General features: G+C 40.9%; 1 protein-coding gene across 2 annotated transcripts; it reads left to right on the top strand.

Moving 5' to 3' along the window:
- The first annotated feature begins 799 nt into the window (after positions 1-799).
- LOC135842689 (uncharacterized) lies at positions 800-12,145 on the top strand. Of its 2 annotated transcripts, none has more exons than XM_065360273.1 (5): positions 800-1,078; positions 2,408-2,657; positions 2,770-2,869; positions 11,544-11,711; positions 11,845-12,145. In XM_065360273.1, exons 1-5 carry the CDS (start codon positions 1,024-1,026, stop codon positions 11,980-11,982), a joined length of 711 nt encoding a protein of 236 aa, XP_065216345.1. In that variant the 5' UTR covers positions 800-1,023; the 3' UTR covers positions 11,983-12,145. The 2 variants fall into 2 exon arrangements, with proteins under 2 accessions (XP_065216345.1, XP_065216353.1); XM_065360281.1 differs by having other exon boundaries at positions 801-1,082.
- The last annotated feature ends 1,544 nt before the right edge of the window (positions 12,146-13,689 follow it).

The raw sequence follows: 13,689 nt of genomic DNA, 5'->3' as shown, positions 1-13,689 counted from the left end.
CCTATGTTTTGGTTGATTTTTGGCAAGTTGGATTATCTTATTTTTGGTGGGGGTGGGGGGGGGGGTGTAAAAAGCAGAAATTTGTCATTTTTAGCAAAAACCAGTATTTTAAATAAGATTTGTTTTCTTTGTAATTTTTGGCAATTTTAGTTGAAAAAACGAGATTTTTCAATTGATGAAAAGTTAGAATTTTGGAGAGTTTTTTTTTTTTGCAAAAAAAGCAGGATAATGACAATTTTTATGGTAGAAAGTAGGCACAAATTCTTGGTAATGATTCGGAAATGGAAAATTCTTTTTGGTTCAATTTTTCGGTTAAAAAGTGAGACTTGGAGAAAAGTTTCTTCTAAAAAAGTTTTTTCAAAAGAAAGCATGTGAAACTCTAGTCATAGAAAATTCATAAGAGTAAAAAAAAAAAAAGTCAACATTCTTCAGTTGCAGATGAAATTTAATTGCTATCAGTAAACTTATCGGTATGTTGTCTGATATGCTTCGAATGAATCTTTGTGACTGCCTTTCCAAGGGTATGCGATTCCAAAAGTACATACAAGGCACACGAATAGTAATAGTTCTTTGATTTACCTACATTCGTGAAGCATCATTTCATCGAAAGTTGACATTAATTTGCGTCAAAGCTGAGGTGGTAGTGGCTTTGGCGTTCATACACTATTCCCAAGCAACGCACCGCTGTTGCGCTGTTGCCAATATATGTACCTATTGTGTAGTCTGAAATTCCAAGGCTGCGCCGCGGGGGGGGGAGCACAGTTTCCAAGGTGGACCTATGCAGGTAACGCCGTCCTTCTGTTGCAGTGCACCACCAGTCTTCTTTTCTTTTCTATTCACTTTGCCTTGATGCCTGAAATGCCTTCGTAGTTCGTTCTCTGATCTGGTCACTGGTCTTCGTCGCAGTAACATGATAACATCCTCATTCGCCGGTACACGCGACGAAACAATAATTTAATACTGTGAAGTTGGTGAATTTTCGCGTATTTCATTAATCGAATATCCAAATTTTCTTTTGATTTTATGCTTTGTTTTGTGCAGACCACGAATATCATTTCGTCAAGAAACACAATTCATAGTAAGTAAGTACCAATTTGATATTAACTTGCTATTCAGTTGGCGCGGACCAATACACTTTACGAGTTTTACGCTTTAGTTACACAACTTGCAAAGTAAAATATCTCGGGAAATATCCAATGGATTCTGCTAATTTTTTTTTAATTTGAAAGATGATCCATTTCTTAAGCAATGAATTTTGAGATTTTTTTGTATTAGGTAATCGGTCAGAAAATTCATGAAAATGGCGTTTCTGCAGGAATCCTTTTTCAAGCATAACTTACTAAGTATTGGATCACAATATTGAAAAAATTTGAAGTCCTGTACTCTGTTTTTTACCCTAAAAACGTTGGTGAAAAAAAATTGAAGAAAATTGAATGCTCAACGAGATATTTACTTTGTAAGTTCGGGTACTTGATGGGTCGCCGAGTCGGGCGCGGAAGAACGAGGTATGAGTGACCACGTGGTTTCTATAAGAAGACTAAAATGTCTTTGATTATACTTATTCCTTTTTCAAAATAGGTTTCTCTTCCCCTGTGTCCTTAAATAATGAAAACATTTTTAAACAGAAGTTACGAGTTGAAAGTTTTGAAATATTTTTAGTTACATAAATTACGAAAATTTTGATTTGAGCCCTCCTCGGTTTCCTCAAATTTCAAAATTAGGAATGCGAAGAACTTTGTACTCGGATTTTTGTAAATATGGAAGTATTTTATTCTCATCAAAACGATGCGAAAATCAATTTTACCAGCATTAAAACGGATCCGAGATATCAAATCTTGATTCATAATTGCTTGAAAAAGTTATTGGTTTGCTGAAATTCAGCCAAACTTTCAATTTTCAAAAAAGTCTCATTTTTGAGCCAATTATTTCCAAAAGGTTCTGCTTTCTGCTAAAATTGTCAGAAATTTACAAAAATTTGTCGTTTTTTTGCAAAAAAATCTTTCGTAAAAAAAAACAGGGCTAATCTTTTACGACTTTGGAAAAAGTTGGAGCATCTTGACAATTTTGACAAAAAATTCAGGCTTTTAAAATTTTTTGTAAAAATTAAGATTTTTTTACAATTTTGGAAGAAAAAGAAAAAAAATGAGACGTCTTATTGACGATTTTGATAAGTACTGAAACACTTTATTTTCTATCAACTTCGACAAAAAAACTTCTCAAAAAATGTGACTTTTTTACAATTTTAAAAAAACTTGGAGTATTTTTACAATGTTTACATTGGTGAGAAACGCGAGGTTTTTTTTGGCAATTTTCCACTTTCATTATTTGAAAATTACTGAGAAAAACTAAACAACAATAACGTACGTAATTAATAGGTATATGTGTGTTTGTATTTGTTTGTTCACAGATTCAAAAATGCAGCAGACGGGCAGAATGAAGTGCCCCCTAGGCAAATGCAAGTGTAGTAGCACATGCGAGTGTAGTAGTCTTTGCAAATTCACCACCAACTCCATTAAGGAGTTACAAAGGCATAAGGCTACGCATGCATTACCCGCGGACCCACATTACTCATACCGAAAACGGAAAAATAAGCCTAACGCGCGGCTTCACCTGTGCCACCGAGTTAGCCGGCGCAATATTGCACTAAAAGCTATGAGGTATGTATGTTCCATGTACCTACAACCTACATCTACTATTTCTATTTCGTTGCCATTTACGTGTCCTACTTTTACACATATCTTATGCACGTATGTAATTTTCCACTTCCAGAACCCGCCGAAAAAACGAAGCACAACAGAAAGGGAGTCCAGTTTTTGGAATTGCTGATCCGGGAGATTCTGCGGTGAAGTCTGATGAACAACAAATGAAGGTATTGGGATCACTTATATACCTACCTATTTGAGGAGCTGAGAATCAAAACTCACATTTGCCACCATAAACGATTTTGAGAAAAACGCGAAAAACTGAGTCAGTAGTGTTGCCAGTTGAAAAAACTTATAATACCAAAATGAATCATTAGATAGCGCTACTAACACACGATTCCGTGTGTTGGCTGATTTTCACCTAGCTCCCTTCTGCTTTAATATCCAGACAAAGAATGGCAAATGTGAGTTTTGACTCCAAGATTTGCGATCAAATTTTTTTTCACCGTTTTAATTACGATGATAGGGAAAAGTTTGATAACAAACTGAATTTTGGTACTTGGGGGTTTTTTGATACGCTGAACGCGAATTTGGAGTGTCCAGGTGAATCCGGTGTACGCTTCCCCCTTTTTTGTGGACCTTAAGCCCCCAAATTTGTTTTTTTGCGTTTAAGTCCGAAAATATGCAATTTTATGCAAAATTTATGTTTTTTGGGTCGCAAAATACGATTTTGACAATATTTTTTTTGTAGGGGTGGGGATGAGAGGGTGAGGGGGGCGAGAAATTCAAAATTTGACTATAATGATGTGTGATATGTTGAAATGTGTGTTTTTGAGGGTGTAGATCACGAATTTGACAATATTTTTTTCGTAGGGGTCAATGGTGGGCGCTGAGGGATGAAAATGGTTGAAAATTCAAAATTTGACTATAATGATGTGTGATATATCGAAATGTATGTTTTCGAGGTTGTAGATCGCGAATTTGACAATATTTTTTTCGTAAGGGTTAATGGTGGGGGATGAAGAGGGTGAAAAATTCAAAATTTGACCATAATGATGTGTGATATGTCGAAATGTATGTTTTTGAAGGTGTAGATCACGAATTTGACAATATTTTTTTCGTAGGGGTGAATTGTGGGGGATGAAGGGGGTGAAAACGGTGAAAAATTCAAAATTTGACCATAATGATGTGTGATATGTCAAAATGTATGTTTTTGGAGGTGTAGAAAAGGTGAAGGGTGGGGATGGAGAATTTTCTATTGGAGAGCCGTCAAAGTCCCTGGAAGAAAAAATTTGTAACATTTAAACAAAATTCACCATGATTTTTCACTATAATTGACTGTTGTGGTCGCCGGGGCATTCGGGGGCAAAAATGGCAAATGACATCTTGAAATACACTATCTTAAGTACTAGCCCCTGGGATTTCCCGTGCATCTACGTGCACAAATTTGTTCTATATTCCTATTTATGTAGCAGAGTAGGCAAAAAACGGAGTTTTAACGTAAATTAAACCTCTATAATGACTCTATAACAACTAAAATCGAGTAAATTGATGAAAATTACTCACTTTCAGTTGAATTATTCATACTTGGTACATTTCGACATATCACGCATCATTATAGTCAAATTTTGAATTTTTCACCGTTTTCACCCCCTTCATCCCCCACAATTCACCCCTACGAAAAAAATATTGTCAAATTCGTGATCTACACCCTCAAAAACATACATTTCGACATATCACACATCATTATAGTCAAATTTTGAATTTCTCGCCCCCCTCACCCCCTCATCCCCCATCCCTACAAAAAAATATTGTCAAATTCGTATTCTGCGACCCAAAAAACATAAGGGAGGATAGCATTGTACCATTTTTTTAGGGTTCATTGTATGTTTTTGAATTACGCCCGTTTTGAGGGTGCTCACAGTCCACTGTGCACCCCTACTTTGAGTGACCATAGGTCAACCCCCTTTGGGGTGGGAAACTTCGCTGACTCTTCATTCGACGTGGAATAGTGAAACGAAATCGATGAGAAGCATTTTGCATAATGTGAAGTACTCGACTCCACGTAGAATAACGAATACCGAATCGCCAATTAAAATGTTTAATTAATAATATAAAATATGTACACAATGACTAGAACAGAAATATACACGTATACGTAGAATTACAGACGGCTAACGGTACAAAGATTACGATAACAACTGGATGTTGTATGAAGGTAATGAAATGAGTGGTTTCAGTGACGATGCGCGCGCGCGCGGGAAACCCGCTTCGCCCGCGCCTATTTGGCGTATGTGTAAGTTGGGCTGCATGTATGTAGTATCGCCACACAACTCCCCCCCTAGCGGGGGACCCGCTGGACACAATTTACATAAATTACACGGAAGATGAGGATATTTACATGGGGTATTTCCCCTTAAATCTGACTTTCCGCAGTGGTCGGACAGGCTGCGGAGGTGGTTTCTTGGCTGAGGTTAGAGGCGCCTTGGCTGTGACTGGAGGTGAGGGTGCGTGGGTATCGGTCTCCTTTTCCGGTGATGAAAAGAACGCTGGCTTCGTCCTGTCGATGGACACTCGCAACACTCGGTTGTCCAATTGGACTTCTAAAGTCTTTTTGTCGGCGCTTCGGGAGATGACTCGGTGCGGACCAGTATATGGCGGCTGCAGCGCTGCTCTCTGAGTCTCAACCCTCAGGAAAACGTGAGAGCAGTCCGTCAGCTCTTTTGGTACGTAAGTGTACGACTGCTGTAAGGTGCTCGCTGCGTCTGTGATGGCCTTTCTGATTTTTTTTACGAACTCTGGTGCGTCGGATAGCTCTTGTGATGGCGTGAAAAAATCGCCTGGCAAGCGGAGTTCGGCGCCATACGTAAGTTGGGCCGCGGACACATCTTTGTCTTGCACCGTGGAACGCAGGCCGAGCAAGATCATTGGCAGTGCGTCGCTCCAGCTGGTGGTTTGCTGTGCCATTATTGCGGCTTTCAGGCTCCTATGCCATCGCTCTACCTTGCCATTTGCCTGCGGATGGTAGCTAGTTGTTCTCACTTTGTGAATGCCTAGCAAGTTTGAGAGCTTCCGCACCAAGTCCGCCTCGAATTGGCGACCTTGATCAGTTGTGAGTGTCGCCGGGGCACCGAAACGAGGAACCCAATTGGTTGCAATTATCTCGGCAATTCGTTCTGCTGTAATCGACAGTGTTGGGTAGGCCTCCGGCCACCTTGATGTCCTGTCGATTATGGTGACAACGTACTCGTTGCCTTTTGATGGTGGCAGTGGGCCTACGATGTCCATGTGGATATGCTGGAAACGGCCCACAGCCTCGAACTGGCCAAACTTTGACTTTGTGTGCCGTCCAATCTTGGCTATGCCGCAACCGGTACACTCTCGAGTCCATCTTCGGCAGTCCTGCCGCAGGCCCGGCCAGACGAAGCGGCTTGCTACCTGCTTCACAGTTGATCTCGCTCCAGCATGTGCCAATCGATGCACGCTGAGGAATGCAGCTCGCCTGAACTTCTGTGGCACGAGTGGCCTTGCTTTGCCGCTAGAAACGTCACAATACAGCACCGTGTCTGATTGAGGCAGCTTCTTGCGCTCGATCTTGAGTGATGAGCCGCCTGCCAACAGCGCTTGGGTCTCATTGTCAGCCTCCTGTGCCTGAGACAACTCGTGGTAGTCTATCTCTGCTGTTGTGTTGACAGTCTCTATGCGTGAGAGCGCATCAGCCGGAATGTTCGCCGCCCCTTCAACATAACGAATATCCGTTGTGTACTGGGATATGAAATCCAGCTGCCGTGCGCGCCGTGGTGGCGCTTTCTCGCTGCTCTGTTTGAACGCAAACACCAATGGCTTGTGATCGGTGTACACAGAGAAAACTCTCCCTTCGAGCTGGGTTCCAAAGTGCCGAACTGCGGCATACATGGCCAGCAGCTCACGGTCGTATGTGCTATACCGCATTTCTGTGGGTGAGAGCTTGCGAGAGAAAAACGAGATCGGCTCAGGTACACCATCGCGCAGCTGCTGTAATGTTGCACCGATGGCTGTATTGGACGCGTCGGTTGTCAGGACCGTAGGTAATGCCTCGTCAGGGTGGTGCAGTAGAGTTGCATCTGCAAGGCGCTTCTTCAGCAGCTCGAACGCCTCCTCGGCATCTTTCGTCCAAACCAGCGGAGTTTTATCGTTTTTCTTATTGGTCTTGATTAGACACTGAATTCGCCTTTGAACGTCGGCGACGCCTGGTAAGCAGCGGCGGTAATAGCCTAACATCCCGATGAAACGACGAAGACCGGAAACGTCTTTTGGCCGCGGATAGCGCATAATTGGTTCGACGCGCTCCGGAGATGGGCAGATACCTGCGGCAGATACGATGTATCCCAAAAACTCAACACTGGGCTGCGCATAGACGCATTTACCAGCTTTTAGAGTGAGCCCAGCTGCGGCCAATCGTGCCAAAACGGTGCGCACGTGACGTTCATGTTCCTCTGGCGAGGTGGAGAATATTATGATGTCATCTATATATACATAGACAAATGGAAGGTCACGTAGCACCTGATGCATCAGTCTCTGGAAGGTCTGCGCCGCATTCTTTAGGCCGAATGGCATGAAAGGGAATTCGAAAAGGCCAAATGGCGTAATAACAGCCGTTTTCTCGATATCTTCCTCTGCCACTGGTACCTGGTAGTATGCCCTTTCGATGTCAACTTTGGAAAATATGGAAGCGCCGCAGAATGTGATGTTGAAATCCTGAGCATTCGGAACAGGATATCGATCAGGCTTTGTGGCGGCATTTAGAGCACGGTAGTCGCCGCACATTCTCCATTTCTCTTCACCACGTTTAGGTGCCACGTGGAGTGGAGATGACCAGGGGCTTTTTGACGGACGTATCTCGCCCTTCCGCAGCATCTCTTCAAAGGCTAGTTTTGCGGCCTTATACTTGTCCGGAGGTAGCCTGCGAGCTCTGGCGGCTACTGGTGGTCCTTCGGTTTCGATTACGTGTTTGACGGCATGTTTCACCGTTGATTTGGCGCCTGGATTTGATCGGATGAGCTCAGGAAACTCGGTGAGCAGCTTGGTGAACTCAGCTCCGCGGTCCACTGAACTCAGAGCAGTTTGGCCAAGTCCTACTGCCTGCACAGTGCAGTTTGCTGCCAACCACGTCGATCCATCGATCAGCTTGGAGAACTTCAGGTCCGGTATAAGGTGAAAATGCGCCAAAAAATCGGCGCCAATTATAGGCCTATCCACATTAGCGATTATGAATGGCCACACGAAATCACGCCTCAACCCCAAGGAAACCCGGACCAAGCGCACGCCGTAAGTGTTTATCCTGGTACCATTTGCAGCAAAAAGTGAGTTGGCTACTGCGCCACGGCGCCTATCGGCTGCTTGCGCCGGAAGGACTGAGACGTCCGCACCACTGTCTATTAAAAACTTGCAATTGGTGCTGCGATCGAACACAAATAGGCGGCGTGATTTGCCTGCAGGCGCGCCGTACTCCGCCACTGTAGGCGCTTCTGGATGTTATTCTGATTTTGTCCACTTGCAGCCGTCACCGCCGCACTGCTTTGCCCTGCTGCCAAAACGATAGTGGTACCAACAGTAGCGGTAATTTCGCCCGGGCGTTGGCGATCTATTTCGTGACTTTGAGCGAACGTCAGGGCTCCTTGAGCGTGGTTTAGAGCGGCTGCGGCGCGACTCGCTTACGAGCTGATTTACGGAGTTCGTTAGCGCGGCTATTTGGGTTGCGAGGTCTGGCGTAGCTGCTGTTTGGGTGCCGGATGATGCGCCACTGCCGGATGGCTTGCTGACTTCGTGCACAGTTGGTGCTTTAACATATTTCATAGCCACATCTGCGGCTGCAGCGAGCTTGTCTAGATCTGTTATGCCTCCTGCGGCTAGTACAACACGTATCTGCTCAGTCGGGGTCACCAGTGTGAAGTACTCGACTCCACGTAGAATAACGAATACCGAATCGCCAATTAAAATGTTTAATTAATAATATAAAATATGTACACAATGACTAGAACAGAAATATACACGTATACGTAGAATTACAGACGGCTAACGGTACAAAGATTACGATAACAACTGGATGTTGTATGAAGGTAATGAAATGAGTGGTTTCAGTGACGATGCGCGCGCGCGCGGGAAACCCGCTTCGCCCGCGCCTATTTGGCGTATGTGTAAGTTGGGCTGCATGTAGTATCGCCACACATAAAATTACATATTTTCGGACCTGAACGCTTAAAAACAAATTTGGGGGCTTAAGGTCCACAAAAAAGGGGGAAGTGTACACCGGATTCACCTGGACACCCCAAATTCGTGTTCAGCGTATCAAAAAACCCCCGTGTACCAAAATTCAGCTTGTTATCAAACTTTTCCCTATGGAATTTTGCAAACAAAACGTAAGTTTTGATTCTAACCCTTGGTTTTGAAAGTGAATTTCACACCAAAATGACTTTGATCCAAAAAAACCGAATATGTCACATTATAGAGTGTAAAACGGTATAGGTATCCAAATCTGCCATAAAACGGTTTTTTTTTTTGGCAAATGTGAGTTTTGATTGTCAGCTCCTCATTTGTATGTACAAATATATTAATACCTACCTATTATAACATCAGGAGACGCGAAGCGGTGGTAGAGTTGCCTACCACCCCCCCCCCCTAAAAGAGGAGTCCTAAGGAACATTTCCAGGCCTTGTCCTGAAAAAAAAACATGGCACGACTCGCAATATGGCGACCATTTTTATTGACAGGTCAGCCGAAATCGCAAAGTTCGCGTTCCAACACATGACTTACATGACATTTTTTAACCCGTACGAAGGTAGATCAAAAGAGCAGGCAAAAATTCATCACCTTTCAAAATTTCAGGTGCTAAAGTGCATTTTTCGATTTTTGGTGAATTTTTGAAAATCAAACTTAGCTCAAAAATGAGCGGAAAAATCAAAATTTTACCAAATTGATCTAGAAAGCTGAAATTTGGGATATGCCCTATTTTCGATATGCCAAATTGATTGGAAACTTTTTCAGCCCGTTTAGAGTAGTTCTGGAGCCTCCAGCAGATTTTTGAAATTTGAAATCCCCATAAAATTTCATCAAATGGAGTTGGGAAACCGAACTTCATTTTGCAAACCAATTTCAATATGCTACGAAGCCAACTTCAGGTAGATTTCAAGTCGTTTTAGAGCCCTCAGCAACTTTTTGAAAATTACTGAAGCCTCCAGTAAGGTTTTAAATTTATTTCCGCACAATTTCATCAAAATGAAGTTAGAAAACCTAAATTCAATGGTACTCTCCAACTTGAACACTTTATTAAGCCAACTGCGGTTGGGTCTAAGCCATTTTTGGATCTTTCAGTGACCTTTTTGAAAATTCTTGAAGCCTCCGGTAGATTTTTGAAACTTAAAATTTGCTCAAATTGTCATAAAATGGAGTTATGAAACCCGAATTCACTCCGCAAACTAATTTCAATACCCTAATGAAGTCAACTGTAGGTGGATTTCAAGTAGTTTTGAGCTCCCAGCGACTTTTTAGAAATTACCTACTGCAGCTTCCAGTAGATTTTTGATACTTGAAATTTCAACAAAATTTCATCAAATGGAATTGGAAAGCTGAAATTTACTCCATACAGTACGTGCTAGAGTTGATTCGGACAGATTTTGTGGCATTTAAAAAAAAACTGAAGTTTTCAAAAAAGCGCGGGAGGCTCCAAAATGGATTGAAACTGCCTGCAATCGGCTTCGGAATAATGCCAAAAATAGGGTCTCAACTAAGTCTTATCTTTCTACCTCAAATGGAGGCGAAAGGGAGAATTTTTCTAATTTTCAAATAAGTACATATATCTACATACCTATGAAATCGATGAACAAAAATTTGTTTCGAACTGGATGGGGGATCATGTCCCAAGACGGCACACTTTTTTCTCCGAAGCCTGATACTTCTAATCTATCCAACCAAAATTGGACAAAAATTTGATGAAAGCTCAATCAGACTATCTACTACTTACCACCAAAGTCCTAGACTATACTTAGTCTCAAAAATCTGCTGGAGACTCCAGGAATTTTCAAAAAAGTCGCTGGAGGCTCCGAAATGACTTGAACCCACCTGAAGTCGTCTTCAGAGAGTGCTAAAATTGGAATGCAGAATAAATTCCGCCTTCCATCTCCATTTGATGAAATTTTATGAAAGTTTCAAGTTTCTGAAATCTACTGGAGGCTCCAGTAATTTTCAAAAAGTCGCTGGAGACTCCAAAACGAATTGAAATCCACCTGCAGTCGACTTTGTGTATTGAAATTATGTAGTTTTCAGAATGAATTTAGGCTTTCCAACTCCATTTGATGAAATTTTATGGGAATTTCAAATTTCAAAAATCTGATGGAGGCTTCAGAACTACTCTAAACGGACTGAAAAAGTTTCCAATCGATTTAGCAGGTCGAAAATGGTAATAAATCTCAAATTTCAGCGTTCTGGGTCAATTTGGTAAGATTTTGATTTTTTCCCTCATTTTTGGCCTAAATTTGATTTTCAAAAATTCACCAAAAATCGACAAGTGCACTTGAAATTTAGACAGGTGATGAATTTTTACCTGCTTTTTCGATCTACCTATGCCCAGTGGCGTATCTAACATGTACGCTGGTACGCAAATGCATACTGGCCCCCCTGTATGTGAGTCCTCAAGGTAAATGATGGGCACCTCACTTGAACTTTCAACTTGATGAAAAAAATTGAGAATAAAAACTTCAGAATGGCAAAAAAAGGAGCAGTGGGGAGTGGGGGAGCCTTATTCTCGAATGGGCCCTTTTGAAGTGTTTCGCGTACTTCCCCCCCCCCCCCCAATAGATCCGACACTGCATGTAGATATCCAAGTATATACTCGTAGTATTGATTTTTTGCACCCCGCTGTTGCAGCCGCAGGAGGATTGCGATTCGTACTATTCCTGTTCCGAAGATAATGACGATACCAAAGCGCCTACGCCGCCATCGGCCGTTCCCTGCAGTTCCATTTACAGTCGGGCTCAGATTAAGATACGTAAAATCGACTGGAGCGAACAAGCGAAAAATAATATTTTGAACGCGGTGAGTAAGGAGGATATTTTCGTGTCAACATAGTGGTGTAGGTTATGCTGTACCTGTACGAGAATAACGCGATATGATAATAAATAGGTATATTATGTAAGTATTTCAACCAAATTGTTGACATTTTTTTCAGCGCCTCAACGAACATAACGTCAACAGATGCGACGAAGGCGATTTGTTGGTCACAACCGCAACCTGTTCAGCGATGACGACGACGACGACGACCACAGGGCGTCCACTGGCAAGAAAAACAAGGAGAATAAGGCGATAGGAAGGATTTCATTCGAGCTAGCAAGAATTTTGACAATTTCTGTGTAACAGCAAGGATTTTTCGAGAAAGTTCCTCTTGAATTTTCAAGATGTTTTGAACTTATAAAAGTGCATTTTCCATTTTTTTTCTTGTAATTTTTCTCATTAAAAAATGTTGCTTTCTACTTACCTTTTTTGAATTGTAAATTTTCAAGGGTTCCACTCGAGCTAGCAAGAATTTTGACAATTTCTGTGTAACAGCAAGGATTTTTCGAGAAAGTTCCTCTTGAATTTTCAAGATATTTTGAACTTATAAAAATGCATTTTCCATTTTTTTTTTTTTTTTTTGGTAATTTTTCTCATTAAAAAATGTTGCATTTCTACTTACTTTTTGAATTGTAAATTTTCGAGGGTTCCGGCCTCGCTTCGCTCGGGCTGAATTATTTTCTTTTTCCTGAATTATTAATAAATAATTAGAAATTGTTTAAGGAACCAGGTAATGAATTATATAATTTCAAAAATGATGAGCTGAAAAAAAATGCAGAATTTACGGATTTCTCCAATCTTTTTTTTCAGCTACATTTAGCACATTATCTAAATGGACATGCAGGTAAAAAAATCTCTCAAGAATCCGGTTTTTATGATTTTCATAAAACAACGAATATTTGATTCGAATATAGTGCGATTCACAAAACATATAATATAAGTACCTATGAAAATTTGAAAATGGACTGAAGTACGAATGCAGTAGGTAACTTACCTATTCTTACGTTTACATGTATTTGTTTTCATTCTTCATCCGTAAATGCTCCTGGAACAAAACATGAAACAAAATCATCCTATTAATATACATGCTATTATGATTGTTTCGCTAAAAATGCAAATTTTACAACGCAAAATCGAACCTAATCTCAAATAATTGAAAATGAACACTAAAAATACTCCAACGTGCAAAATTTTGTACGTCGAGTTTAATATGTAGATTTTTGAAAATTCAGAAGCCCTTTAAAAGTATTCAAAATTTCACACGATTGGGGCAGAAAATTTAAATTTAGTTGACGTCCTGTTTTTTACCTTCTAGAATCTATACACGTCAGTTTTGAACCCTTTAGTTATCACACTTTCAGCAAATTTTTCATTTTTCATTAAAACCTCTATTACACAATTTACGTATCACACCTCGTGCCTCCTTCAACAGACTACAAAATTGGGCACCGTTATTTAAAGATTCAAAATGTTCTAATTTTTCCAGCGAATAACTTTTCAGGAAATTCTTCCCAAATCCACAACGACTTCAGCTCAACTTCTTGAGATAAATCCTTTCACAAAAAAATACACCCTCTAAAAAATGACAATACGAATAGGTATTGAAATAAGTAACCAGTAGCATTTATTATCACACTTGAACTCAATTAATATAGACATAGAAAATTCATAAGAGTAAAAAAAAAGTGGTGAACATTCTTCAATTGTAGATGAGTTTAATTGCTATCAGTAAACTTGGGTACCTATCTGCATTTTTTAGACATCATCATTCAAAAACTCATTCGCCAATTTCTCGCTTTCAGATGACGAATCGAAAATACCATTATTCGGATCATTCAAAAATCGCTGTTTCATTTCCCTTCTTTTTAACGGGTCCGAATTGCAAAAAGACAAGAATCTATTGACTTCGCGAAAACCAGGATGAACGTAACCAGGCCCCAGCATGAATATGAGAACTGGCTTG

The sequence above is a fragment of the Planococcus citri genome, chromosome 1, assembly GCF_950023065.1.
Source record: "Planococcus citri chromosome 1, ihPlaCitr1.1, whole genome shotgun sequence".
NCBI classification, from domain to species: Eukaryota; Metazoa; Arthropoda; class Insecta; order Hemiptera; family Pseudococcidae; genus Planococcus; species Planococcus citri.
This window is presented reverse-complemented; position numbering and strand designations above follow the sequence as displayed.

What these genes read in the sequence shown, in the direction of transcription:
- LOC135842689 (XM_065360273.1), top strand. Translation starts at nt 1,024, where the DNA reads ATGCTTTGTTTTGTGCAGACCACGAATATCATTTCGTCAAGAAACACA. An exon ending in GTCAAGAAACACAATTCATA is followed by an intron (nt 1,079 to 2,407) that starts GTAAGTAAGTAC and finishes GTTTGTTCACAG; the next exon opens with ATTCAAAAATGCAGCAGACG. An exon ending in CTGATGAACAACAAATGAAG is followed by an intron (nt 2,870 to 11,543) that starts GTATTGGGATCA and finishes CCGCTGTTGCAG; the next exon opens with CCGCAGGAGGATTGCGATTC.